At 37.7% G+C, this 27,197-nt stretch overlaps 1 protein-coding gene and 1 non-coding gene across 2 annotated transcripts; one reads left to right on the top strand and one right to left on the bottom strand.

Moving 5' to 3' along the window:
- Window positions 1-2,429: 2,429 nt before the first annotated feature.
- Window positions 2,430-26,198, bottom strand: LOC123235020 (histone H2A.V). The gene is made up of 5 exons (XM_044661044.1): window positions 26,010-26,198; window positions 21,497-21,574; window positions 13,945-14,058; window positions 5,232-5,361; window positions 2,430-2,756 (listed from the first exon to the last, which is right to left on the bottom strand). Exons 1-5 carry the CDS (start codon window positions 26,010-26,012, stop codon window positions 2,695-2,697), a joined length of 387 nt encoding a protein of 128 aa, XP_044516979.1. The 5' UTR covers window positions 26,013-26,198; the 3' UTR covers window positions 2,430-2,694.
- LOC123238393 lies at window positions 7,817-7,921 on the top strand. Its single transcript, XR_006505583.1, has one exon. It is a non-coding gene; the product is annotated as a U6 spliceosomal RNA (small nuclear RNA).
- Window positions 26,199-27,197: the final 999 nt, after the last annotated feature.

Raw genomic sequence — 27,197 nt, 5'->3', positions numbered from 1 at the left:
TTAAATCATGGAGCAATTTGACAGGAATGTGACATTTTCTTTCCTTTTTGACATTACTGACGAGTAGGGGCAGATAGTAGTCGATAGAGCAAGAGGCCCGCAGTTGGGAGGACCTGGGTTCAGTTCTGGCCTTATGTATACATTATGCCCCTAACCTCCATTGTCTAAGCCCTTACTACTCTTCCTCCTTGGAACCAATACACTTACCTTCTGTCTTAAGTCATTATAGTATATTGGTCCCAGGGACACACAGCAAGGAAGGAACTGAGACCAGATTTGAACCCAGGGCCTCCCAACTCCAGGCCTGGTGCTCTAACCACTCCCTTTTACCACTTCTAAAGATCGAGTCAAACTGGACTGCTCTTCTCCAATCCTTCTCCTTTGAATAGGCTGGGTCTCTCTGTGGAACATGGTCCTTTCCTCACTTGGCTTTGACTCCCTAGTTCCCTTCAAGGTTACTTTTAGGTTATCTTGTCTGTGAAGGATTCTTGGTTTCTTCTAGTTCAGTGATGGGCAAACTTTTTAAAGAGGGGGCCAAAGGAAAGTAAATGCTCATCTGTCAGTCTGTTTCTAAGGCAACTCTTTCCAAGTTTCATTGTATTGTATCCTACTCATTGTATTCCTTAGATTAGGAATAATGTTGTGGGCCAAATAGAACATTTCAGGGGGCCGCATCTGGCCCACTGACTGTAGTTTACCCATCACTGTTCTAGTTGATGGTTTACATTTCTCAAATTACCCAGTACTTACTTACTTATCTGTGTACATGTCCTAACTTTCAGCAACATGTAAGCTTGATAGCTTAAGTTGTTTTCGTTTGTATTTCTCCTTCCACCTCAGCTCAGTGCTCCTTAGGAAGTGCTTAATAAATATTTGCTGCCTTGGACTATCTGTTTAACAAGTACTTTAAGTTACTAAAGAACTAAAATAATTGAAAAGGGAAAAAAACTATTCCCTTTTACAAATTATTAGACAAGAATTACACTCTAACAAAATTCAAATGTCACTTGAGACACTGTCTAGTCTTAAGAGTGAACAAAGAAAAATGTCGATGATTTCTTAATATACTGAGAAAATGGCCTCTGAAAAAAGGGATACTTGGGATACAGAGATGGTGTAGTATGATAGATGCCTCATAGGGAAGTCATGTAATGTCTGCAACTGACTTGAAAGGCAGATCAAAGGAAATAGATGCAGGTTTTAAAGGTAAGAAAAGTAAAAGAATTTTTATCTCCAGTCTCTGGCATAAAAACAGGATAATACACTCACACTCCTCCCCTCCCTCCCTCCCTCTCTTCCTTTTCCCCCATCTCTTCTAGGAATATTTGATGGAACTTTGAAGAAATAGATAAGATACGAGTGTGCTATGAGGTGACAAATGAAGGCAGAAAGATTGTGCATTAAATAATAGTTGACACTTAAAATACTACTATAGGCCTACAGAGAATTTTACATTTATTTTGAGCCTCAAAACTGTCCCAGGAGTTAGGCACCATCCTCCTCATTTCAAGTTCACATCAATGCTTAGAGGCTGATGTGCTACAGTTCACGTTTGAGGTGAGATCTGAACCTAGCTCACTTTAAGAAATGAACCAAGAAGCCAAGGCCTAAATCTAGTCTGTGTTCTGCCACAACCAGCTAGTTGACCTCATTTAATGTCTTTAAATTTAATTTAAAGAGTTTCAATATGTTTTCAACTGTGAAATGAGGGGAGTGGCTCAGTTATTCTTTACATCTTTCAGTTCTGAAGTTTTATGACTGATACTGTCTAACGTATATCTAAATCCTTATTTTTATTTAAAATTCAGGCAAGATGGGGCAGTTAGGTAGCTCAGTGGATACAGAACTAGGTCTAGAGATGGGAAGTCCCGTACACTTCCTACCTGAATGACCCTGAGCAAGTCACTTCATCCCCATTGCCTAGTTCCTCCCACTCTTCTGTCTTGGAACTAATATTTGACATTGATTCTAAAACAGAAAGTAAAGGTTTAAAAAAAAATTCAGTGAAATTGCAATGAGACCATTTAACAAACTAAGCTTCAAAGCGCTTTGCTATATAAGCCATAGGGTATCTCCATATCCATTGCCCTGATGTTCATTAAAGATAAATAATTTCTATCTTAAATCATAGCATTTGAAGTTGTTAAAAATAAATGAACAGGGGCAGCTGGGTAGCTCAGTGGATTGAGAGCCAGGCCTAGAGACGGGAGGTCCTAGGTTCAAATCCGGCCTCAGACACTTCCCAGCTGTGTGACCCTGGGCAAGTCACTTGACCCCCATTGCCTACCCTTACCACTCTTCCACCTATAAGTTAATACACAGAAGTTAAGGGTTTAAAATTAAAAAATAAAATAAAATAAATGAACAAGAGCTCCCAATCATATAAATGATCAAGTCAACATAGTATGGAACAGAACCAGTTGAGACAATTTTGTAAAAAATGGTTTTATCAGTCCATTTTTGTATAAAACACATGGGAGAAACCTAGCCAATCAACACACAAATTGCTGCCACATGACAAGATACTTTGTCAAACTTGGAATCTAAAGAACATACAAATGTTTTATCATGTCTACAGTCAATTGTCTATGCTTTTCCATTTAACTATTTAAAAAAATTCCACATATCCCCATTATTTCTTCTGTCCCAGTTACAGTACAATGACAGGGAGGAAGAGGGTTGGTTAAAACAACACTATGCAGTTTTCTGTTGTCCCTTCTTTCCAATCAGAGACTTGTGGATGTGAGGAATCACACCTAAATTGAAACAAAAACAAGATAATGGGTAAGACTTCTCCAGTATCTTTAAATTTATTCTATAATTCAATGGTAATTTTATAGAAACTATTAAATTGGTGACTTAAGTCCTTTTTCTATTCTGGAGCTGTCAATTCCATACCTTTCTCATTTAAATACTTCATACAAGTGAAATCACATTTAAAAACTCCTTGGCTCTCTGGGCAAGGGGAGGGGAAAAAATGGAAGGAGTAATTTAGGCAATATACAAAAGACGTCAATAAAAATTTATTAAAGACAGGCAGTTATATCAGGCCCAGGGTCAAGCAGTGAAGCTAGTGTTTCAGAGGTGAAACTAATTTAACCCAAGACATCCTGACTCATAGGCTCATCCTTTATCTACCATGTCACACTGCCTCTTGTGTTATATAATGGAGATAATTTGACAATAGTCATACAGCCACAAGGCAAGGTCTAAGAGGAATATTTATTTATGGAAGTGAAGTTATGTTTATTTTTATGAAAAACTATTCAAATCCAAAGAATCACAGTTAAGAGAATCTTGATTACCTCTGGACAATTCTGTATGCTGACAACAGTGAGCTGGTGCCCTTCTGCTCTTTTGTACGATGGACTAAGTTTATTATTCTAGAAGTTACTCCTTGGTGTTTAGGAACCTTGGTGGACCTTACTGTAGTTATTCACTCATATGATTTGGATACGGACCATAAATTCTGTGTTTGGACTTGCAAATGGTGTAAATGATAACAAACAGCTTTGCCCAAAGCTGGGCAGGATACAGCCTGTGCATTAAATATGGCTAACAGTATTGGCTTGAAATACCAGTTCCTGGTGACCAAAAGCAAGAATGTCTCAAATAAGTCTATGCAGGTGGTGATGGTGGGTCTATGATTTTGAGAATTAGTGGTCTTGCCACTAATCCATAGGGAAGAGCACAATTTTGTAGATGGATACAAGTTTTTTCTGCAAATGATGCATCCAATGTGGCATGTGGCATGAGTGTTCTAGTGAGTGGCTTGCGCCTCGTTTCCATTTTGTGTTACCACTGTATAGAATCTTAATCTCTACCAAGGCAGAGCAGAGCCCATCAATTGCTAGAATAAGAAGGAAAGCCTGGGAATTTGGGGAGTGGCAAATGTCCTACCTCATATTCATTTATAATTCATGCATTCTGCATCACTGCCCCAGTGTTACAATTCAATCTTCCTCTTTTTGGACCCCATGTTACCATGACAAATACTCTACAGGGAACTGAAGTCATTTTCCAGTGAGTGTGCAAAATAGCTGACTCACTCACTATTTGTTGGCACTATGGTCTACTAGTGGTGAGGCTTAGCTGTGTGTTTTGTTTCAAAGTTATTATTAAAGAACCCACTATATATATGCCAGGAAGAGAGGATATAATCCCTGCTCCCAAGCTTAGAGTTTAATAGTTATACATAAACATACAGCATAAGTATAAAGTAAATAAATCCAATTATGTATAAAGTAGTTAAACAGATGGCAGTTTGGGAGGCAGGGCATTAGCAGTTGGGAGGGATCAGAAACCGGATTCATACAGGATATGGTGCTTAAGAATTGTCTTGAAGGAAAAGAGGAACACTATTAAGGTAGAAGTAAAGAAGTACATTCCAGGAATGGGGCACAGCTAGAGCCAAGACAAAGACATGAAAAATGGGGGTGTGACATTCTGTGTGAGAAACAGAGAAGAAGGCTGATTTGACCAGACTGAAGAATAAGAGGGGGGCAATGGCCAGTGTGAGGCTGGAAAGAGAGGTTAGGGCCAGATTGTATAGGATTTTAAAAGTTCAGCAGGGGCAGCTAGTGGCACTGTAGATAAAGTACCAGGCCTGGAGTTAGAAGAACCTGGGTTCAAATCAAGTCTCAGATACTTCCTAGTTGTGTGACCCTGGTCAAGTCACTTAAGCACTGTTTACCTAGCCCTTGCCCTTCTGTCTTAAGAGTTGTTACTAAGACAGATGGTTTAAAAAAAAAAAAAAGCTCAACAGAAGGGTTTTTATTTTATTCTAGAGAAAAGAGAAAGCCACTGAAGTTGACAGTAGGGAATCACATGGTCATACTGATATATACTTAAGGAAAATTACTTAACAATGACTAGTTAGAAGCCTGGAATAATGGGCTGTGAGGAACAACATGGCATAGTAGATAAAGGGCAGGATTTTTAGTCAGCAAGACTTATAAACTTTAAGTCCTACCCTTGACAAACTGTTATGTAAGCATGGGCAAATCCCTTAATATTTAAATGCCTCGGGAACTAAGACTGAAATAAGTTTCAGGGAGGATTTCTAGAAATTCCCCACATAGATGAAATCACAGATCAGATCTAGAAGTAATAATAACAGTAGCAATAAAACCAGTCACTCAAATGCAACCAGATTAATGGCCAGTTATATATACATGCAAACGTATATATAAAGGTCTCAAACTTCCTCCATTTAAAAAGGTAATACATACCACCACCAGCAATGGTAGCCTTGATAAGGGAGTCCAACTCTTCATCACCACGGATTGCAAGCTGTAAGTGACGCGGAGTGATACGCTTTACTTTGAGATCCTTAGATGCATTTCCTGCCAGTTCCAGCACCTATAAAAGTTGTTCATGAAAAAATTTAAGGAAAACTGAAGATGATTCTGAGCTGTAATCATTCATGCAATCCAATTCACATTAAGATTTTTTTAAAGAATCATGACAGGATTTGGGGATACAATACAAAGTCATAAATATATTAAGGAAATAAATTTTTGCTTTATTTTTTATTTATATAGGGTTTTATACTTTTAAAAGTTCTTCTCCATATATTATTTCATCTTATACTTAAAAAAACCACAGGATAATAGATTTAGTGCTGGAAGGGACCTTAGAGGGACAGCTTGTTCAATTTTCCTATTTTAGAGATGAAGAAACTGAGACCCAAAGAAGTGACCAAAAGTAGTTAGTATTAAAATCAGAATCTGAACCCAGGTCCTCAAGACTCCAAATTTATCACCTTTTCTACTATATTATGTTTAGTTGTTTAATTAAAACAAAACAAAACAAAAAAAAAAACAACAGCTCCAACAACCTAAGTCTATTTAGATAATTAACTCTAGCAAAACTAATTAAGTACACGTTCAAGGAAAATAACTGGTAAGAAAATACCTAGTGCCCCTTCACTAAACAACTTTAAAGGTCAAAGTTTTGAAATGAATGTCTATATTCATTCCCCAATTTATTCAGTTTACTTTAGGCAATTAGTAATGGACAAAACACAGACCATCAGATTTAGAGTCAAGTCCCACCCCTCCCATTTCTCTCTTAGCTGTGTGACCCCAGAGAAGCCACAATCTTTCTATGCCTCAGGACAATTCCCTAGGTTGTATCTACTTGTCTTATCCAAGCTGGGATCTGTTCTGAAGACTGAAATTCCCTACAACCAAAGATTCTAGGTATATGGATAATTTGCATTAAAATGGGATGTACAACAATACATGTAAAACCCAGTGGAATTGGGCATTGGCTATTGAGGGTGGGTGGGGAGGGTTGTTGGAGGGGAGGGAAAGAACATGAATCATGTAACCATGGGAAAATAATCTAAATTAATTAAATAAAAAATGTCAATAAAAAAAAAGGGATGTTATTACTTCCTCAATAAAATCACCTTTAACTCTGGCTAGTTCTCCAATTGGTATAATAGTTTTAGTTCACTTAATTATGCTTCTGAGTTAAATGTCAATGATTTTTTTTTATTTATCAAGGACCAAAACTATCTGCTTAAACATATGGGGACATTTATTTCAGTGCTAAATGAATGTGTTTTGAACTTTATGAAATTCTTACAGTGTTTCAAGTTGACAACTGGATAGTGTACTTTTCTCTAGACCTTTTTAAATTTTCTCTTCATATGGAACTTCCTGTGGACCTTTGAAATCCCTAATACCAGCATATCAGAATTATTAAAAACAAACAAAAAACAAAACAAAACACCCTTACCTTGTCTTAGAATCTATACTATTGGTTCCAAAGCAGAATGGCAAGGGTCAGGCAAATGGGGTTTAATGACTTGCCCAGGATCACATAGCAGGAAGTATCTGAGGCCAAATTTGAACCCAGGGCCTCTGGTCTCCAGGCTTGAGTCTCAATCTATTAAGCCACCTGGTAGCTCCTTTAGCACCCCCAGATTAACATTATTAACTATTTCTAAGAAAACTGAACTTTATTGGAAGTAGTGTGTTGCAGAGGCAATATTATAAATCAGTGATGGGCAAATTATGGCCCACAGGCCAGATGTAGCCCCCTGAAATGTTCTATCCAGCCAAGTGCCATTATTCCTAATCTGATGAATACAATGAGTAGTATACAATACAATGAAACTTTGAAAGAGTTGCCTTAGAAACAGACTGACAGATGGGCATTTCCTTTCCTTTGGCCCCCTCTTTAAAAAGTTTGCCCATCACTGTTATAAATGCATGATTTGCCAAAAGAAATGACATTCAAGTGAAGAATCCTTTATGGTGGTGGTTTAATTATAATGTTTTTCTTTTTCATAAGAAAAAAAAAAGTGTGTGGAACCCCTTGCTGTCCCTTCACTGACATGAAACAGAGAAAGGAAAGGAGAGCTCCACCCCTCACCTATGCAAGGGGCCTTGGACTAAAGAGAATTCAGTAACTGAATGAGAGATATTGCTTGGGTCAAGCCTGGACTGGCTCCCTGAACACCGAATGGTTTCGGTCTTTCCAAAAGGAATTTTTGCTCTATCCTATCTCACTCTCCCCACTTGACCAGATCTACTCCATTCCAAACAATCCTCTATTCATTTGAATCTCTGAATTTCTAGAGATAAGAGACTTACTTTGCACTTGCAAGGAGACAATAAGGTTGATTCTTTATCTGTAAAATATTAAACAAGCACTACATCTGTCAGCATAAATCCACTGAATTGAACAAAACATCTCTTTGAAGCTTAATAGCAGCTTCCAGAGTGACTTAGTACCAGGACAGAAAAAATTAATTTTAAAAAATATTACACACATATTTTTTCTTATTAAAAATGTATTTTTAGTGCTTGCTTTGGCAGCACATATATTAAAACTGGAAACAACAGAGAAGATTAGCATAGCTCCTGTGCAAGGATAACAGAGAATTTGCCAAGTATTCTATATTTAAAAATGTATTTGAGAGTGAGAGAAACTACATAAGTAATTTTAAGGTGTGTTGAATCAGAAAGTACATATATAATCTGTAGCCCCACAAATTCCTTTTCTAATTTGGCAAATTCTATTAATACCTTAATTCCTTCAGTGATGACAGCTTGAAACCTTTAAAATTATTGTTGGTTCTTCCCTATCATTGCCTATGTCAAATCCTTTGCAAAGTCCAGCAGATTTTCCCCCTTAAAACATCTCTTGGATTTACCTTTTTCTATTCACTTCTTTTTAGAAAACTCTTACCTTCTTTATTAGAATCAATTCTAAGTATTGTTTCTAAGGCAGAAGAGCAGTAAGGGCTAGCAATTGGAGTTAAGTGACCTATCTAAGGTCACAGAGCCAAGATGTATCCGAGGCCAGATTTGAACCCAAGACCTCTTATCTCAATCCACTGAGCCACCTAGATGCCCTATTCATTTCTTATTGCTACCACAACTGTAATTTAAATCTGGCATTGCACATATGGATAGTCCTCTAACAGTTCTTACAAATTCCTCCACTGTCTAAGAATTGTTTCATCCTAACATTCAAGGCCCCATTATGCCCACACAACCCAACATTCCACTACTCTCAGATACTACTGTATCAGAACAAGAGAGCTGTCCTTAGAGCCAGGAAGAACTGATTTCAAGTCCTGGCTCTGATCCATCCTAGCTAGGTGACCTTGGAAGTCACTTTATCTTTCAGTATAAGACAACTTTCTAACACTGTAAGTTGCAGAGAAAGTATTGCCTTTTGCTAGTAGTTGTTTCCTCATCCAGAAGTTCTCTATTAGCATTGAAATCACAGGTCCAGTGTCTATCTCCCATTGAACTTATTTCAGACATATACAGTCTGTCCTATGGATTCTCTCATCTAACTCCCAAAATGCCTTCTTTAATTATCCAAATGCCTACTCATACTTCAGAGAGACCTAATTTATAGCCCATATCATCTAAGGTCTGACTGTACTGGCCAAAATTTATATCTTAGGAACATGACACAATGGAATCCGCAGGCAAGTTTAACTCATTTGTCACCTCTGACACCTAGTACATATAGGGGTGACTTTGGGCAAGGGACATCACCACCGCAAGGTTGGGGTGGACTAGATGGCTCCTTCCAGTTGGGAATCCAAACTCCTACTACTTTAAATTTTCCTGTCTGATAGAGAAAAAACAAAAGGAACTTGTCTCCCTGTCTCCCCTGCCCCAAGGAACTATAAACTACTTAAGAGTAGGAACCAGATCTTGTCATAGATTTATTTTACTTACTACTAGAAGATAGAATATTGCTAAGGACACAGAGAAACTAAATATTTTAAAGCTGAATATGGTATTTGAGACAATGTAGTTCACAAAATTCTTTTTCTAAAAGGTCTATAACTACACATGTGAAGTTAACAGCTAATATTTATATAATGCTTATTCTAATGCCAGACACTGGGCTAAGTGCTTTATAATTATTATTTCATCTGATACTCACAACCACCCTGGGAGGTTGGTGCATGTTATAGACAAGGAAACTGAGGCAAATAGGTTAAGTGACTTGCTAGGGTCATACAGCTAGGAAGTTATCTGAGGCTGGATTTGACTATGTCTTGTCAATATTTGGAATATATGGATCTAAGGTCAATCTTTAATAGTTGAAGAGTATCTAAACAATGCAAGGATAACAAACTGTAAAATGTCAGGCCTAGCCTGAACTGTTTAAGAAAAAACAATTGTGCTCATAAATAAGGGTTTGAATCGTCATAAACACCTGGTTATTATAGGAGATAATCCAATTTTTATCAGTTTTCTTCTTATTATTTTTTTTTAAACCCTTAACTTCTGTGTATTGGCTCTTAGGTGGAAGAGTGGTAAGGGTGGGCAATGGGGGTCAAGTGACTTGCCCAGGGTCACACAGCTGGGAAGTGGCTGAGGCCGGGTTTGAACCTAGGACCTCCTGTCTCTAGGCCTGGCTCTCAATCCACTGAGCTACCCAGCTGCCCTATCAGTTTTCTTCTAATGTGTATCCCTCCCCTCCCCCAAATGGGTCCATTCCAAAATAAGTCATTTTGGAATTGAATGGGCAAGAAAGTTCCTATTTCTTTTCTAATATATGAATAAACAGCAATAGAAAAGTAAAGATTACTCAAATAAAGCAAAATAATAACAAATCTCTGCACTGATAATCTGTATTTGAAAAACATGTCTTTTTAAAAATAAAAATAACATTATACAACCAATTAAAAATATAAACACACAAACAACTCAAATCTTTTTAAAAAAATTATAATCAATGTATATGTAATATTCCTGGATCTAATTTTTCCATTTTGCATTCCAGAGTTTCTATATATTTTGTTATCATTGGAATATACTCCATAGCCATAGCACACCAGTTTTGCTATCCCCAAGCTTTTAGGCACTGGGTTGTTTCTAGTTTTTGATGATTATAAACAGTGTAACTATAAACATGTCAGTACAAACAGGCCTTTTCCCCTTGGAACATATTTCCAATAGTGAGACTACTGGGTCAAAGAGTGCAATGGTTTTTGCAGATCTTTCTTTGTATTATTAAATTGCTCCTTGAAAAGACAACTAATTTTTTACTGTCACCACAATGTAAATGTGCCTCTTTCTCCACAGTTATCTGAATCACAAGCTTTCATGTTTTCATTTCGGGGAAGAAAGACCTGGACTTGTGATTTCACTGGTATAGAGCACCAAGGTAGTTAAAGCTCCCTCTACCAAGAAAGATGGGCTCTTCAACTTAGTCTTTGAGAACTGAATAGGTATGAATAGGTAAAGACACTTTCCTAGTGTTGCATAGTCAGTCTATATTGGAGGAAGGTCTTAAACCCAGGACTTCCTAAACAGCACTCTAACCATTAAAAGATGACTTTCAGGAATTTGCATATTATTTTTTGAGGGGCAATTTATTGGATGTGACATCGTACCTCATAGGTGTTTTAATTTTTACATTTAATAGCAAGGCTCAACATTTTTCAAAATTTTACTTATTTGCTTTTATGAACTGCCTGTTCACAGCTTTTGATCATTAGACTGGATATTACAATAGTTCATTTTAAATTATAGAAATCATGCTTTTTTAAGACATACTTATCAAATATACTTTTTCCCATTTTGTTTGCAGACATTATTTTTACTTTTAATTATTCAATTACTTTTGTTTTCATTTCTATGTAATAAAACTTATCCTTCTTTTACTGGACTTTAATAGTCAAAAATCTCCTCTATACATACTTAGGACAACTGTACTTATAATTTGTTATAGTAATTAATAATTTTTGAGGCAAGAAGCCCAATAACACCACCTTCACATGGACAAGGAAAGAACTACTCTTTTTAAGCCACTCCCCTAAATGCTTATGGCAAACATAAAAGGATCATGTTTGCCCTTTCCAGCAATATGCTTCTCTCTACTTGTGTGCTAGTGTTTCTCTGTTTTTCTTCTTTTCCTTGCCACATTGGCCCTGTGGGAAAATATGGGATGCCTAGATATTAATGGAGTGCAGAGAGAAGGGGGAAATTGTGTTTTTTGACTTTGAGCATTAGAGCTGCCATGGGGCCTATAGCTGACAAATTTCCATTTGGAAAAATATACAAGCAATTTCAAAAAGCAAAACACAAAAATCCAATTAAAAAGACTCATTTTCCTATTTTAATCAGGTTACTAAGATGTTATATGTCTATTTCTGAGATCCCTTTGATTCCTAGCACAAAGTAAAGAATGATGAGTTTGAGCCTTCCAAGAGACTTGAATTCAATGCTGGGTCTGTGTAAACCCAGGCAAGTCACTTAACCTTTTTTGAGCCATTATCTCTTCTGTAAAATAGTTACAATATTTTGTAACATTTGGACCTCCCAGGATTGTGGTGAGGAAATACTTTAAACTATAAAAAACTTAAAGTGGGGGCAGCAAAGTGGCTCAGTGGATTGAGTGGGTTCAAATTTGAAATCAGATACTTCTTAGCTGTGTGAACCTGGTTTAAGTCACTTAACCCTCACTGCCTAGTCCTTATTGCTCTTCTGTCTGCAAGTAATATTTAGTATTGATCCTAAGACAGAAGTGGTTAAAAAGGAAAAAAAAAAAGCTTAAAGCAAAGGCAAATTTTATGTAGCTTTAAAAGCAACATGAGTTATATTTCTATACTGTTCCATGGTTCTATTGTTCTTAGTACTATAATAAACCTATATTTTAACGTAGGGGAGTAATTTCATTTTTATGTTTAAAGTTCTTAACCAAAGAAAAAATCATTCTTCACCTATTCAGACCTTTGTCTGTTTCTGTCATTAAAGTTTTATAGTTCTCTTTGTGTATCATATATTTATCTTTACATTAACATTCAATTATTTAATTTTAAAAATAATTTTTATGAATGGAAGCTCTTTCTAAAGCCTCCTCTTTTAACACTTTTGTAGATTTTTTGCATTATTTACTGAATTCATTTATCACGTGCTTTATTAGAACAGTGCTTGACACATAGTGGAGCTTAATAAATTTTTAATGGATGAATTTCAATGGGGTGGGATGACTTTTTGGTTTTTCTAGGTACATATACATTTCTACCCCTAAATAAACTCCAGTAATTAGTAATAATACAGCAATTAAGAGATTAACAAGCTCTTTATCTCACAGTCTTCTGAGGTGGACACCACAGGTATTTCTTTTTTTAAGAGATGAGGAAACTAAGGATGAGTAGGGGTTATATGACTCATTCATTCATGCTTATGGAACTAGCAAACATTAGAGACCAACTCTGAATTCAAGTTCTTCCTAGATCCAAGTGCAGTCCTGGACAATTATGCTAAAGTGCTTTTCTAAATAAAAATTATTCTTGGTTAGCTTTCTAATACAGTTAAAAATATATTTTTGTGGAAAGAAGCTCATCAAAATGATTCTGTGAGTAAAAAGTGTAGTGAATACCTTTTAAAGATAACATCGACAGCTGAACTTAGAAAAATATTTAATATCCAACAAATAAGGCTATACTTGGAGAAGTTACTAAAAGTGATTAACAAATCAAATCAAAATTATACATATATATTTCCTTATGCTGATTACAGTGATCTTTAATCTTTTAAAATAATCTAGGGAGGAATCTTGGACTCTTAAAATATGGCTTGTTGTGACCTTTTTATGAAACTTTAAATTTACACAAATATATATATCTCAAATGCTACATGATAAGCTCTCATTTTCTAGAACCCAATCACCAAAAATCCTAAATAACCAGATTCAGAAACATTAGGAAGTACAAAGAACATCCAGGTTTGTTTAAAAACAAACCAAAAAAACCACACAAAAACACAAAAACACAGGTATTTCAGCAACTCAAGGAATACCCTCTTTTCTTTGATTACTTCAGTACACACAGCTTTGTTTCAGCAGATTGAAGGTGTTCAGAGTTTGACCTGTGGACTAATTAAAATTTGTTTTTCTTCAAGCACCAGCTTGAGATAAAACAATTTCTCATTACGTTTAGTTTAAAAACCATTTTAAAATTGTTTTCCTCATCACAAACATACAGCACCCCATTAAATTGTGGACTAAATATATATTTTAGCAGTGTCTGGCACATGGTAAGTGCTACGTAAAAGTTAGCGATTATTACTAATTAGCTATTTTTATTTTGTAGGGTAGCCTGGGACTCTGTGACATAAAATGAATTGAGGCCCTTACAAATGAATTACAAATGATTGTGTAAATTAAACTTGTGAGTTAAGGGTCTTCTTAGTAGGGCAGCAGGGATCTGAGGGTTTTGTGTGCATGTGAGCACATATGGGAAATGAGGTAGTAGGCCAACATTTTGCCAATGGGAAACAGATTTTTAAAAAAAATCAGCTTGTATATATATGCCAAGTCTGGCAGGCATGCTCTACATTACCAACACCTAATTTAATGACATTTGGAGATTAGAGATGTATTAGACATAGTACAAAGTGCTTAATACATGCTTATTGACTAGTAATACTGAAGAAAACCATCACAAACCTCAGCAGTGAGATACTCCAGAATTGCAGCACTATATACCGCAGCAGTAGCACCCACTCGTCCATGGCTTGTGGTACGAGTCTTCAAGTGTCTATGGATACGGCCCACTGGGAACTGAAACAGAAACAATCTCAATTATAAAGCACTTTAGAAAGTTAGGTTACTGCATATTTTATTTATTTAGAATAAAATGTTAGAAAAATAATAGGAATAAAACATGAAAAGAGAAAACAGTTCAGCTATTAAAAAGTTAACTATTTCAGATTAATCCCTTTGGTAATTAATTACTCCTGGGCCCAAACTGTGAAGGTTTGGACTAGAGACTGAATTAGCAAGGAGAAAAGATGTTTTATCTTCTTCTTTAGAAACTGGGAAGATGGAAAAGAAAAAGAGATCCAACATAGCAGAGGGCATATTTCTCATTTCATTTGTCAGAGCTCTATGGAGTAGTACTTGAGCAGAACTTTCATAGTTTTAGTCATTAAATAACAAATAAATAACCCCTCACTTCTGCTTCTTAAGAGTCCCTTTCCTCTCAAACAAGGCCCTTTCTGACCAATCCAACTGTTGCTCCTCTTTCTTTCTCTCCAAATTATTTTGTGTTTAGTTATTTTTGAAATACTGCTATTTTCTTTTATTTTCTTTCTATATTGGAGGTAAGTGTATTGCCCAGGGTCACACAGGTAGGAAGTGTCCAAGATCACTTTTGAATAGAGTCCTCCCAACTCCAGGCTGTAACTCTTTTATCCCCTGTGTTACTTAGGTGCTCCAAAACAATGCTAGTGTTCACTGGGAGATTATAAGATCTCTGAGGGTAGGGACTATTTTAATTTTGATTCCTTCAACATCTATACATCAAGCATCTGTGCTTAATAAATGCTTGTTAAATTGAGTTAAAATCTCATCAGCTTCCACAGGTACAATGATTATTTCAATGTAGATTATCCCCATGTTGAATTATTCAGCTCTAACCTCTCTCCTGAATTCTAGTCTCAAATCACCAACTGCCTAATGAGTATCTTGAATCAGATGTATTCAAATTTAACATCTCCAAAACAGAACTCATTATTTTTTGCTCCAAACACTCCCCTCTTTCTGCCCAGGGCACCGTAATCTTCCTAGTTACTCAGTTTGATTTGAGAGTCTTAGTGATATCTTCTGCCCCTAAATGTAACATCCATTCCATTGCCAAATCCTGTCATTTCTTGCTCCATGACACATCTTATGTGTCCCCTTTTTGTAGAGCTACTGCTCTAGTTCAGGTCCTTATCACTTCTTTCCTACTGCAATGTCTTCTAATTGTGCCTTCTTGTCTCAAGCCCTTATTCCAATCCATCTCCCACTTAGCCCCCAGAAGTGATTCCCTAAACAATGAATCTGATCACATTAATTCACCCTCTTACTCAATATATTCTAGTAGCTCATTATCTCAAGTATCATATATGAAATCTTTTGACATCTAAAACTACTCCCTTCTACAAAGTCTGTAACTGCTGTTCCTTGCTGATGATAGCCCAATTTTCTTTCTCTGCCACTTATCTGGCCATCCCCATGCATGCTTACAATGCTCTCTCCCTCCAAATCTCTGCCTCTTAGGATCCTTAGCTGCCTTCAAGACTCAGAGCAAATGTCACCTATTGCAGGAACGTTTTGCAGATCCTTTTAATGGTAAAGTGTCTTGCCTTCAAGGTTACCTTCTACTTACTCTATATGCATCTTACTAAACTTTTTTAGGACAGAGACTGTTTTTGCCTTTCTTTATACCCTCAGCACTGGGGATAATGCTTGGCAAACAGAATGTGCTCAATATTTACTGACTGACTTTCGTGCAGTCATGAAAAAATTCATGACCAATTGGACACTCAACACCACTCAATAATCTTGTCATCTTTTGTTGATTCCTTAACAAATACCCTCACCTTCTGTCTTGAAGTCAATACTGTGTTTTGGCTCCAAGGCAGAAGAGTGGTAAGGGTAGGCAATGGGGGTCAAGTGACTTGCCCAGGATCACACAGCTGGGAAGTGTCTGAGGCCGGATTTGAACCCAGGACCTCCTGTCTCTAGGCCTGACTCTCAATCCACTGAGCTACCCAGCTGCCCCCAGTACAATTGAATTTAAATCCAGGCTTTACCTCTATGACCTTATACAGGTCACTCAGCTCCCCTGTGCCTTGGTTTCTACATCTGTAAAACTTGGGAGTTTGGACTAGATGGCCTTCAAAGGTCCCTTCCAGATCTAAGTTTGTTTTTGTGGGATCTTCTAATACTAAATATGTATTCTCAGCAAAAACAGGTGGAAAAGGGGCAGCTGGGTAGCTCAGTGGATTGAGAGCCAGGCCTAGAGACGGGAGGTCCTAGGTTCAAATCCGACCTCAGACACTTCTCAGCTGTGTGACCCTGGGCAAGTCACTTGACCCCCATTGCTTACCCTTACCACTCTTCCACCTATAAGTCAATACACAGAAGTTAAGAGTTTAAAATTAAAAAAAATTTTTTTAAAAAGTAAAAAAAAAAAAAGGTGGGAAATAGGATAAGGAAGGCTTAGAAATGGTGACTGTAGGCCTAGAGATGGGAGGTCCTAGGTTCAAATCTGGCCTCAGACACTTCCCAGCTGTGTGACCCTGGGCAAGGTCACTTGACCCCCAATGCCTAGCCCTTACCACTCTTCTGCCTTGGAGCCAATACACAGTATTGACTTCAAGACGGAAGGTTAGAGTTAAAAAAAAAGAAAAAAGAAAAGAAAAAGAAATAACAAGTAGGGAGGGGAAGGCAACTCATAATATACCAAATTTAATCCTATTCAAGGCTCCCCCCCCCCCCCAACTCTTACCTTCCGTCTTAGTATCAATTCTAAGACAGAAGAGAAGCCAGGATTAGACAATCAAGGTTAGGAGACTTGCCCAGGGTCACATAGCCAGTAAGTGTCTGTGGCTAGATTTCAACCCAGGTCTCCCTGACTCCAGGACTGGTGTTCTATCTAGTGTGCTACCCAGCTGCTCCACAAGATTCTTCTCCTTAAACAAACAGCCCATTAAGAAAAAAAACTGGAAAACAGTCTGGCAGAAACTAGGCCTAGACCAGGGGTTGGCAACTTATGGCTCTTTCTGCAGGAGCCATAAAGTCAATTTTTTTTCAGGAGCTGTTACAGGAGCACACTGTGAGCACTGTACGGCTCTCATGAAATTACACTTTAAAAAATGTGGCATTTATGACTCTCACGGCCAAAAAGGTTGCCGACCCCTGGCTAGACCAATATCTCACATTGAATACCATAAGTTCAAAATGGGCACATAATTTAGACATAAAGAGTGATAGCAGGGAATAGCTAGGTGGCTCAGTAGATTGAGATCCAGGCCTAGTGATGGGAGGTCCTGGGTTCAAATCTATCCTCACATCGTCCTAGCTATGTGACCCTAGGTAAGTCATTTAACCCCTATTGCCCAGCTCTCACCACACTTCTGCTTTGAAACCAATTCACAGTATTAATTCTAAGATGGTAAGGGATTAAAAAAATGATAGCATAAACAAATTAAGAAAGCGTGGAAAATTTATCCTGTCAAATCTATGGATAAGGGAAGAGTTCCTGACCAAATAAGAGAGAGACAGAGAGACAGAGAGACAGAGAGAGAGAGAATGAGAATGAATTACAGGAGATAAATGGCTCATTTTTGATTAAGTGAAAACTAAAAAATGTTGCGTAAACAAAACCAATGCAGTCAAAAGTAGAAGGAGGAAACTTGGGAAAAATTTTTTACAGTAAGTTTCTTTGATAAAGGCATCATTTCTAAACTAGAGAACTAAGCCAAATTTATAAAAACGAACAAATTCCCCAATTGATATTTGGTCAAAGGATATGAAAAAAACAGTTTTAGAAGACATCAAAGCTATTAATAGTCATTTTTAAATGCTTTACATCACTAATAATTAAAGAAATGCAAATTACAAACCACTCTCAGGTACATACAAACTCATACCCATCAGACTGGCTAACATTATATATAAGGAAAATAACAAATGCTGGAGGGGTCATGGAAAAAACTGAGACACCAATGTAGTGTCGGTGAGTTGTGAATTGGTCCAACCATTCTAGATGAAAATTTTGAACTATGCCCAAAGAGCTATAAAACTGTGCATACCCTTTGTCCCAGCAAACCCAATATTAGGTACATACCCCAAAGAGATCAGAGAAAAAAGGAAAAGGACTTATGTGTTAAAAAATATTTTTAGCAATTTTTTTGGTGGCAAAGCATTGGAAACTGAGGGGATACCCATCATTTGAGGAATGGCAGAACAAGTTTTGGCACATGATTGTGATGGAATATTATTGTGCTATAAGAAATGATGAGCAAGATACTTTCAGAGAAACCTGGGAAGTCTTGTATGAATCAATGAAAATGAAATGAGCAGAACTAGAATAACATTGTGTACATAATAGCATATTATAATAATAATCAACTGTGGAAAATTTAGCAACACTCTGAACTGTAACAGTTTTGAAGGACTCATAATTAAAATGCTATCAACTTTCAGAGAGAATTGATAATTCTTGAGTACAGAATGAAACAATTTTTTTCACTTTTATTTTTCTTGCCTTTCCCTCCCAAAACATGGCTACTATGGAAATGTTTTTTATAATTTCATATGTATTATGGGGATTATATTTCTTGCCTTCTTAATGGTTGGGGAAAGAGGGAGTGGATTTGGAACTGAAAGTAAAAAACAAAATAAAACAAATAAACTCAACTCTACCAGGCCACATGGTTAAGGTTAGGTTTAGATGATAATAAAAATAGGGAGGCAATTAGGTGGCTCAGTGGATTGAGAGCTAGGCCTAGAAATGGGAGGTCCCAGGTTCGAATCTGGCCTTAGATACTTCTTAGCTGTGTGACTCTGGGCAAGTCACTTAAACCCCACTGCTTATCCCTTATCACTCTTCCATCTTGGAACCAATATACGGTATTGATTCTAAAACAGAAGGTAAGAGTTTAAAAAAAAAAAAGAAACATGAGTAGGCCATTCATAGTTTAGAGATTTTTAAAAATAAGATTCCCATCCTCTATAACTCATCAATTCTAATCTATCAACTAGTCCCATTTCTTTTTAAATCTTCCTTTCCTTAGGCACTAATATAGTTTTTCCTGAAAAACAAAACATACATCCCCCCCCCTCCCCCCAAAGCAGTTTCTGAAGTAAGGTAAGGGAGGATTGATGCTTAAGACAAGAATTAGGGCAGTGTAGTGCCTTTGCAAAGGCTGGTAATAGAATGCTGGGTCAGAAGTATAGTAAAGGGTACTCTCTTTCTTTTCTCAGGTCTTTTCTTTATTAATTAGTCAACAAGCATTTTTAAAGCACATATTATGTGCCAGGTACTATGTTAAGTATTGAAGATACAAGAAAAAGGATAGTCCTCTACCTATGAAGAACTAACCCAATGATGGGGGATAGGTCATTTAAAAGAAAGTAATGAAAACCATTAGAGTGTACTTGGTCCAAGATTCATTGGTTGAGTGATTCCCATTCCTGCTTGTAACTATTTACTGGGTCCTTTCTCCATAGCCAAAGCTAATTTCCCTATCAATGCTCCATTTCATCATTTCTTTTCTCTTTCAAGAGAGAGAGAGGTAGTATGATATAGTAGAAAGAGTACTGGACTTGGGTCAAAACAAAACAAAACAAAACAAAAACCCCCGAGTTTGAGTCCTGTTACTAGCTGAATAAATAGTAGGCAAGTCCCTTAACCTAGCTAAACCTCAAGTAATTTGTAAAATGGGTAAATAATACTTGTAACAACCCACTACATAAGGTTATTACTATTAGGGAAAAAAACACTGTAAAATTTAAAATGCTATGTAAATGTGAATTTTTCAAACCTCTTCTAGAATAAAAAGAGGAAAAAATAAAATATAAAGGAGTATGCAGCAATTAGGGAATGGTTGAACAAAGTATAATATATGAATGTAATGAAATATTATTGAACCCTAAGAAAAGTCAAAAAATTGCAGAGGGGGGCAGCTGGGTGGCTCAGTGGATTGAGAGCCAGGCCTAGAGATGGGAGGTCCTAGGTTCAAATCCGGCCTCAGACACTTCCCAGCTGTGTGACCCTGGGCAAGTCACTTGACCCCCATTGCCTACCCTTACCACTCTTCCACCTATAAGTCAATACACAGAAGTTAAGGGTTTAAAATAAAAAAATTTAAAAAAAAAGTTAACTGCAGAAAATCCTGGGTGGTAATGATAGAGAATAAAGTGAATAGAAGAACATCATTTTATATAAAGGTAATACTATTAAAACATTTTTTGAAAGGTTTAAGAACTCCATATGTGCAATGGAACCATATCCCTAGAGGATCTATGGTGAAACATGCTACCTACCTCCTGATACAGGACTCAAGGCTCAAAAAGACATACATTTTTGGACATGGCTATGGTGTGGATTTGTTTTGCTTGATTGTGTCTATTTCTTACAAAGTTTTTTATTTATTTTTCTTGGTTGTTTAATGGGGGAAGAGAAAGGAGGTATTAGGGATAATAATAATAACTGCCACTCTCCCCCAAAGTGTTGAAACATTTTTAAAATTGCAAAGAGAACAGAAATTCAGAAGGAAGAAAAGACAAAGCAGGACATTTTTTAAAAATAAGTGAGTAATTTATTACAGACTTAAAAAACCCCAGAGTGTTCTAAAATGGAGATTCATGGATTCACAGGGAATCTTCAGGAATTTTGTACATTTTATGTTTGAAGTAAATAAACAAACCAAAACAAAAATCAAGTATCTCCTTTCTGTAACATCTTCAAATCTTCCTCTCCATTGGGTTCTTTATATAAATATCTCTTAAATTTAGCTGAAAAGGGAACCTTCAACTTGACTATATCCTTTTAGCTTTAGTATTACCTCCCTCCTTTTCAGAGTTGAACTTTCTGAATGAATGGGCATAATTTCCCTATGACCTATAATGTTTAACTTTATTTTCTGTTCCTACCACCCATATGAAACAATACTTTAAAAGATTCCAATGACTTCTGAATATTGAGCTTCAAACAGCACTTGGAACTACTGACCCCTCCCCCCCCTTTTTAAGCTCTTTTCCCTGGGTTTCATGAACTACTCTGGTTCTCCCCTTTCCTCTCTGACCTACTATTCTCCTTGGATTTTTTTTCTCCTTTCTCCTAAAAATGTTTCCCCAAGGCACCATCCTTGGGCTTTGCTTTCCTATATATATGCTCTCATCTTCTTCCCATGGTTTCAACTATTACTTCCAAATGCACAATGGTAGTAATATTAGCTGATGTTTATGTATACAACAACCTTATAAAATGGTTACCTATGATTCAGTAACTTCCCAATATTACTTGGTGATTGAAGTAGGAACCGAATCTAGGCCTTCCTAAGTCACTAAGTCCAATACTTAGCCACTATATCCTAAATAGATTATATCCAACCCATACTTTCCAAAAGTCTGCTGGACACTTATTAGAGATGCATCTTTATTAAGTTTCATAACACATCACTTAAGAATTGGTTCAAAATAAATATAATTTTGTACACATTACCTGTAGTCCAGCTCTTTGTGAGCGAGACACTGCCTTAGCCTTGGCCTTCCCACTGTCTTTTCCAGCTTTGCCTCCGGCCTAGAAATGAAAATACTTAATGTAACGGTCACTTGGAAAGAATTATTTCTGAATATTTAACAGGGAAAACTCATATACATGGTTTTATTGTATGCTGCTAACAAAATAAACAGTGTACCCTCCCTCTCAATCTGTCCAGTTGTATGTTAAGATAATATGAAACCACAACTACCCGCATTAACCTTAAAGTTACAATGTACTCTTCTCCTCTGAAGCGCTAAAGTGATATGTTGATTACTTTTGCTGACCAGCTATTCCCTTGCCCTTTCTTTTCTTATAATTCTTTTTTTAAACCACTGCCTTCTGCTCTTGAATCTATACTAAGCATCAGTTCAGTAGACAACCTATAAGGTCTAGGTCAGCATTGGTGAAATTTTTAGAGATCATGTGCTCAAACGGCACCTTCAAGCTGCCTGCAAGGTACCGCCCTATGGCACAAGAGAGTGGAAGGTGGAAATGCTCACATTGGGCTGCTGGACAGAAGGGCAGGGCAAATGAAAAATCTCCTCAGCTGCTATGAAGAAGGCAAGGGGAGTAGTCCCCTTCAGCACACTGGGGAACTTGTGCCATGTCTTCAACAACATGGGGCTAGGTGATTAGGCTTAAGTGACTTGCCCAGGGTCATACAGCTAGGAAGTACCTGAAACCACATTTAAACACAGGGCCTCCTGAGGGCTCCAGGCCTGGTTCTCTATCCACTAAGCTCCCTAGAGCTACCCTTCCTTTTTATTCTGTTACAAGGATTATTTTAGTGGATAGAGAGGATACATTTGGAAATAAAGGTGATAAAAGATAAATAAAATTTAAAATTTTACAAAATAAAGTTAAAGCTTAAAACTGTCCCAAAATATTGTTCTCCCCCTCTTTTACCTGGCTTATGGATTTACTTAGAGAAATTGTTTGAATATTCTTCTGACGCCCCCCCTTCTAATCAAAAGCCCAAATAAGCAATATTATGAAACATTTTACTTTTAGATAACTATTATCAAAATGGGAAAAGATACAATATATTAAAGTAACTAGTTATATTTGATATTCAAGAATTTTAAAACTTAATAAACTCTGGAAATGTAGAACTTTTTATGATACTTTACTAAAAAAACAACTGTTTAAAAAGTTTTAAATGATAAACTTAAATATAATCACGATTCATTATACTTCTGAAAATAAATTACAACACACAAAATTTACCAGTTCCCCCTATTATTTTCTTTGTATTTCCATGCAAATTTTAAGTTTCACATTAAGTTACTTAACATCTCTATCAAACTTTGAGGAAATTTGTCAATACACTATCTGGCTTACTCTGATTGCCTACATCAATACAAATTAGTGTTTACAGTCTTAATGTAATCAAAAGAACTATCCATTTGTGAGCTGAAGTTTGAGGTTGTGATCAGATGCAATTAAAAACTCAATAATTATTTTCTATTTTCCTTCCAAAGTTGAATCACCTTGTTTGGATTCTAGGCAGATTTTTACTTTTATTATAGTTCCTTTCCTGCTCCCCGCCCCCAAAATCCAGGGCAATTAATTAAAATTTCAAATAGGGTGCCCTCACAGAGAAATCCCACAGTTAAAAATGAAATAATGTATATAAAAATAAACTTGGAACATATGTCACAAAACATATATAAACAATCCTCAAAGTCTAAGCGAAATTTTATGCTTTATTAGCTTAAAAACTCACTAAATCTTCTGGAATACCCTATATATCTGAGGTTACCTCACAGACCTGTAATACCCTTGCTTATATGATCTAAACCTGTTATTTTATTGAAGCTAAAAAAAATTATTTTATCTTTCTTGACAAACATAATCTTATATTCTAAGCAAAAGGATTTATGCTATTATTTTGGCAATAAAATTATTTGGGTGCCTGGAACAAACTAAACGAGGGGTTTAAACTATATAGAACTTTAAACTGTCAGCACAGGAATATAAGACAGGTCATATAGTACCATTTGTACCATGATGTACCCTTTTAATAAAATAAAATTTTAAGTTATATACAGTAGGGTACCTTGATAAATATATTTTCAGAGACCCTGTACCTATTGTTGTCCTGTTTCTATTTAAAATGGTTATTATTACCACAAAATCGTACAAACTTTTTAAAGTTAAAATTGCATATAAAAATTATATTAAAAATTGCCATCATATGCAAACTTATTTCAAAACAACTAAAACATCTCAGTATAATCTCATTTTTTCACTTAATTCCAACCTGAATGAGATGGAAGAGCTAATAGAAGTTTTAATACTATCAAACTCATATAAAATTATGACTAGCAATTAGTTCAGAATGTAGATTCTACAATAACTGGTTCTTTTTTCCATTCTGACATTAAACTAATATAGGTAGGTACAAAATCCCTTTTACAAAAGTATGAAAACAGGACACCAAGATGTTTTAATTTGTCCCAAAGAACACACAAGTGATAAACCAATGTAAATCAGTTTTCCTTTTTCTTAAGTTTCAGACCCTAAAATGGTAGTTTGGAACAAAATGCTATAAATCAAGAATGACAACTCAGTACAGTCCTCATTATTTGGCAATGTTAATGCAGCTGATATTCATAAACTATTACCATACAACACTCATCACTAGAGATTAACTAAAAATATCTTATGAAACTATACCAGGTAATCTCCTAAACTATTAGTTTGAGTAAATTTGATTAAATATAAATTGTCTTGGTTTCTACCATTGAAAATGATTAGAAAACTATTGTTACTATATCATCTTAAAGTATAAGTATCTTCTGCAAGTAAAAGTCTGATTATTATAAATATTTCCCTATCCATTTGCCCAATTCTGTATGGTGAGTACTATCTTTATTACGTTTCAAAACTCGTATTTGTCACCTAACATCATGAAGAAATGATTCTAAAAATAAATAAATGATACCCTAATACTTAAGTACTGAGATCTCTGTTGAAGAATTTCCATTACCAGTGCAGATCAGCAATTTTCTGCAATTTGTAATTGAGAAGAGACTTGCTTAGGGTCTATCAAATAAGTGTCAGAAGTAGAATCTGAACCCAGGCATTTCCAATTTAGAGGCAAGCTGTGCCCTGCTTGTAGTTGTTTTTAAAATAGCCATAAGTAACAAAAATGAATACGGAACCCTAAAAAGCCTATATAACTACTTTACTCAAGTCTTTCTATCCAGCTCCTTTAATAGAGCTGAAAGAACATTAAAATCATATTCTTTTTACCAAGAGATGGGTAATTTGTATACAATTATGGGGTATAACAAATCGGCTTTAAAAAAATCATGACTTCTTTTCTTAGAGGAACAGAAGGGAAGGGAAAAAATATCTTTTTTTCCATAAATGATTCTTGAAAAATAAGACGATCAAAATACAAAGAGAGTGAGGCCTCATTTCTGAAGCACTGGCCTTTTGTTCATTTTGACGATTATTTAAAAACAATTTAGATACATTTCTGGGGAGTCAAAATTAATTCCTGGCTTTCTTAAAACTACACGTATAATTTTCATATAAGTCCTTCCAGCAGCACCTTAATAGCTTTTTTCACCTTGGCAAGAAAAATCTTCTGATAACACTGAATAAGTTCAAACCATTCTGGGCCAATATACATACAAGCAACTTCGTGATGATGATAGATCAAATGAGGTTGAGTCGGCCACCCCAAAAACAAACGCTCAATTTCGGGTAATATAGAAATGCACATTTATGTCCTTTCCCTGTCCAAACTCCAAGTTTTCTTTAAAAAACAAAACAAAAACAAACAAAAAGCACCACCTGAAATCTCGATCATACACATGTATCCTATCTTTCTTCACTTTTTATTAGAAAACATAACTATTTGATCACGGATGTAAACAGTTTGGTTGAAAGAAGCCTGCATGTTTGCTTACATGAGGGTTTATCATAGACAAGGTACGGATAATTACAGGGGGAGTGTGTTCAAATGCTTGGTTGGCAAGGGACCTCTGGGACCGAGAGAGGTCCCCAGCACTTAAGAGCCGACTCAAAACAACTCATTTAACAGCCGGGTCACATCCCCGCACTCCAGTTCTGTCCAGCCGCAGCTCCAAAAGCCCCCTCCCCCGGGGGGCGTGGCCTGGGCCAAGTTGGGAGCCCGGTCCGGCAGGGACTCTGGGGCTCAGTGCGCAGCCCCAGAGGCAGGCAGGACGCTCGACAAACTCTGGGATCAACAGGTAAAGCGCACATCCGCTGGCCGCAGGGCGCGACAAACGTCGGGGACGAACCCTCTGCTGACCCCGTCCGCCCTCTAGGGGCTCCCTTTGCAACCCGCACAATCCATCCCGATTGCCGCTGGCACCTGCATCTCAGTGCGCCCTAGCCCTCCGCCGGGGGAGGGGAAGCGCCAACTCGCTCTCGCCCCGCCCCACTCGGCTCCGCTCCCCGCCTCCGGCCCGGCTCGGCCCAGCCCGGCCCTCACCATGATCTCGGCGCTGCTCCCGACGCTGCGTAGTTGTCGCTCCCTCCGCTAGGACGCGGCGCCCGATCTGCTTCACCCCAGCCCGAGGTCCCCGCACTGACCCCGACAGCAGTATTGATCCGCCGCCGTCGCCACTATCCCTAGATCCAGCCGCTGGAACTACCGCCGCCACCACCGGAGCCCCAGACAATAAGCCGCCTCCCCCCGCGCGCTCACCCCCGCCAATGCCTGCGCGCCTTGCTGGTTTGAACCCTTACGACGACCCAATCGCGCGTCCTCTTCTAACACGGCTCCGCCTCGCTTCGCCTCCTTGCTAACGGCTGTTTGTTTTTGCACACGGCGCGTGGAGGCGGGGCCTACCGGCCCAACACCCAACAGATTTGTGCGCGGGACGGGGGCGGTGCGAATGGGCACCACTTTCCACCTGCCTCTGCGCGCCAGAGCGGAACGGACAAGAGGACAGACCAATAGGAGTTAGCGCTGGTGAGAGGGTCGCCAATGAGGACCGCGCCCGCGAGCAAGGAGGCGGGCTGTTCAGACAGACTGAGGTTCCGTCCAATGATTAGGGCTAATCGAGGCTGTTGTGGGTTTCCCGCTCGTGGGGTGGGGGAGTCTTTTTTTTTTTGACTTTTTTGAGAGGGAAATGGCGGTCCGGCTCCACTTTTCATTCAGGCTTAACTCTTATTCTCTCAAGACCTTGTTAGGGAAGCCTAGTTGCTAGGGAGGTTCAGCGCAAATCCGAGAACTGGTCCGTCGAACCTTGGTGCTCTCTCCCTTTCTTGCTCTCCCCCCCTCCTCGCTAGCTCCTCTTTCTAGGCTCCTCCGTTCTCTCTAGCTCCCACTCTCCACTTCTCCTTCTACCTCTCGCGCTCCTTGATCTTCTTCCCGTCTTCTCAAGAGATGATCCTCTAAAGTCATCACGTATACGTTCGGGCCTAGCTCCCCCTCGAAAGAAGAGCGTCCAGCTTTAAGTCTCTCGGAAAGAGTCCAAAGTGTTTTATAAATTTACTATTCAAACGGCCTTTCGGCTCCTCTCTCCGTCCTGAAACTAACGGGCCTGAAGGGAGTCCTTAAGGAGCCAAGGCCAAGACTTCATCCACCCTCTCTTCTCCTAACTGCTAGGCTTTCTCTGACCTGTCAGTCTCCCTCTCCGGGCTTCTCCAGGCTTCCTCCTGCTTTCCCCTAACT

Source organism: Gracilinanus agilis, chromosome 2 (genome assembly GCF_016433145.1).
Source record: "Gracilinanus agilis isolate LMUSP501 chromosome 2, AgileGrace, whole genome shotgun sequence".
NCBI classification, from domain to species: Eukaryota; Metazoa; Chordata; class Mammalia; order Didelphimorphia; family Didelphidae; genus Gracilinanus; species Gracilinanus agilis.
The sequence above is the reverse complement of the archived record's forward strand: the minus strand, read 5'-3'. Positions and strand labels throughout refer to the sequence as shown.

Coding starts and splice junctions, on each gene's coding strand:
- LOC123235020 (XM_044661044.1), bottom strand. Junction 14,059..21,496: donor CACAAAGAGCTGGACTACAG/GTAATGTGTACA, acceptor TTTCTGTTTCAG/TTCCCAGTGGGCCGTATCCA. Junction 5,362..13,944: donor TGGAGTATCTCACTGCTGAG/GTTTGTGATGGT, acceptor CAACTTTTATAG/GTGCTGGAACTGGCAGGAAA.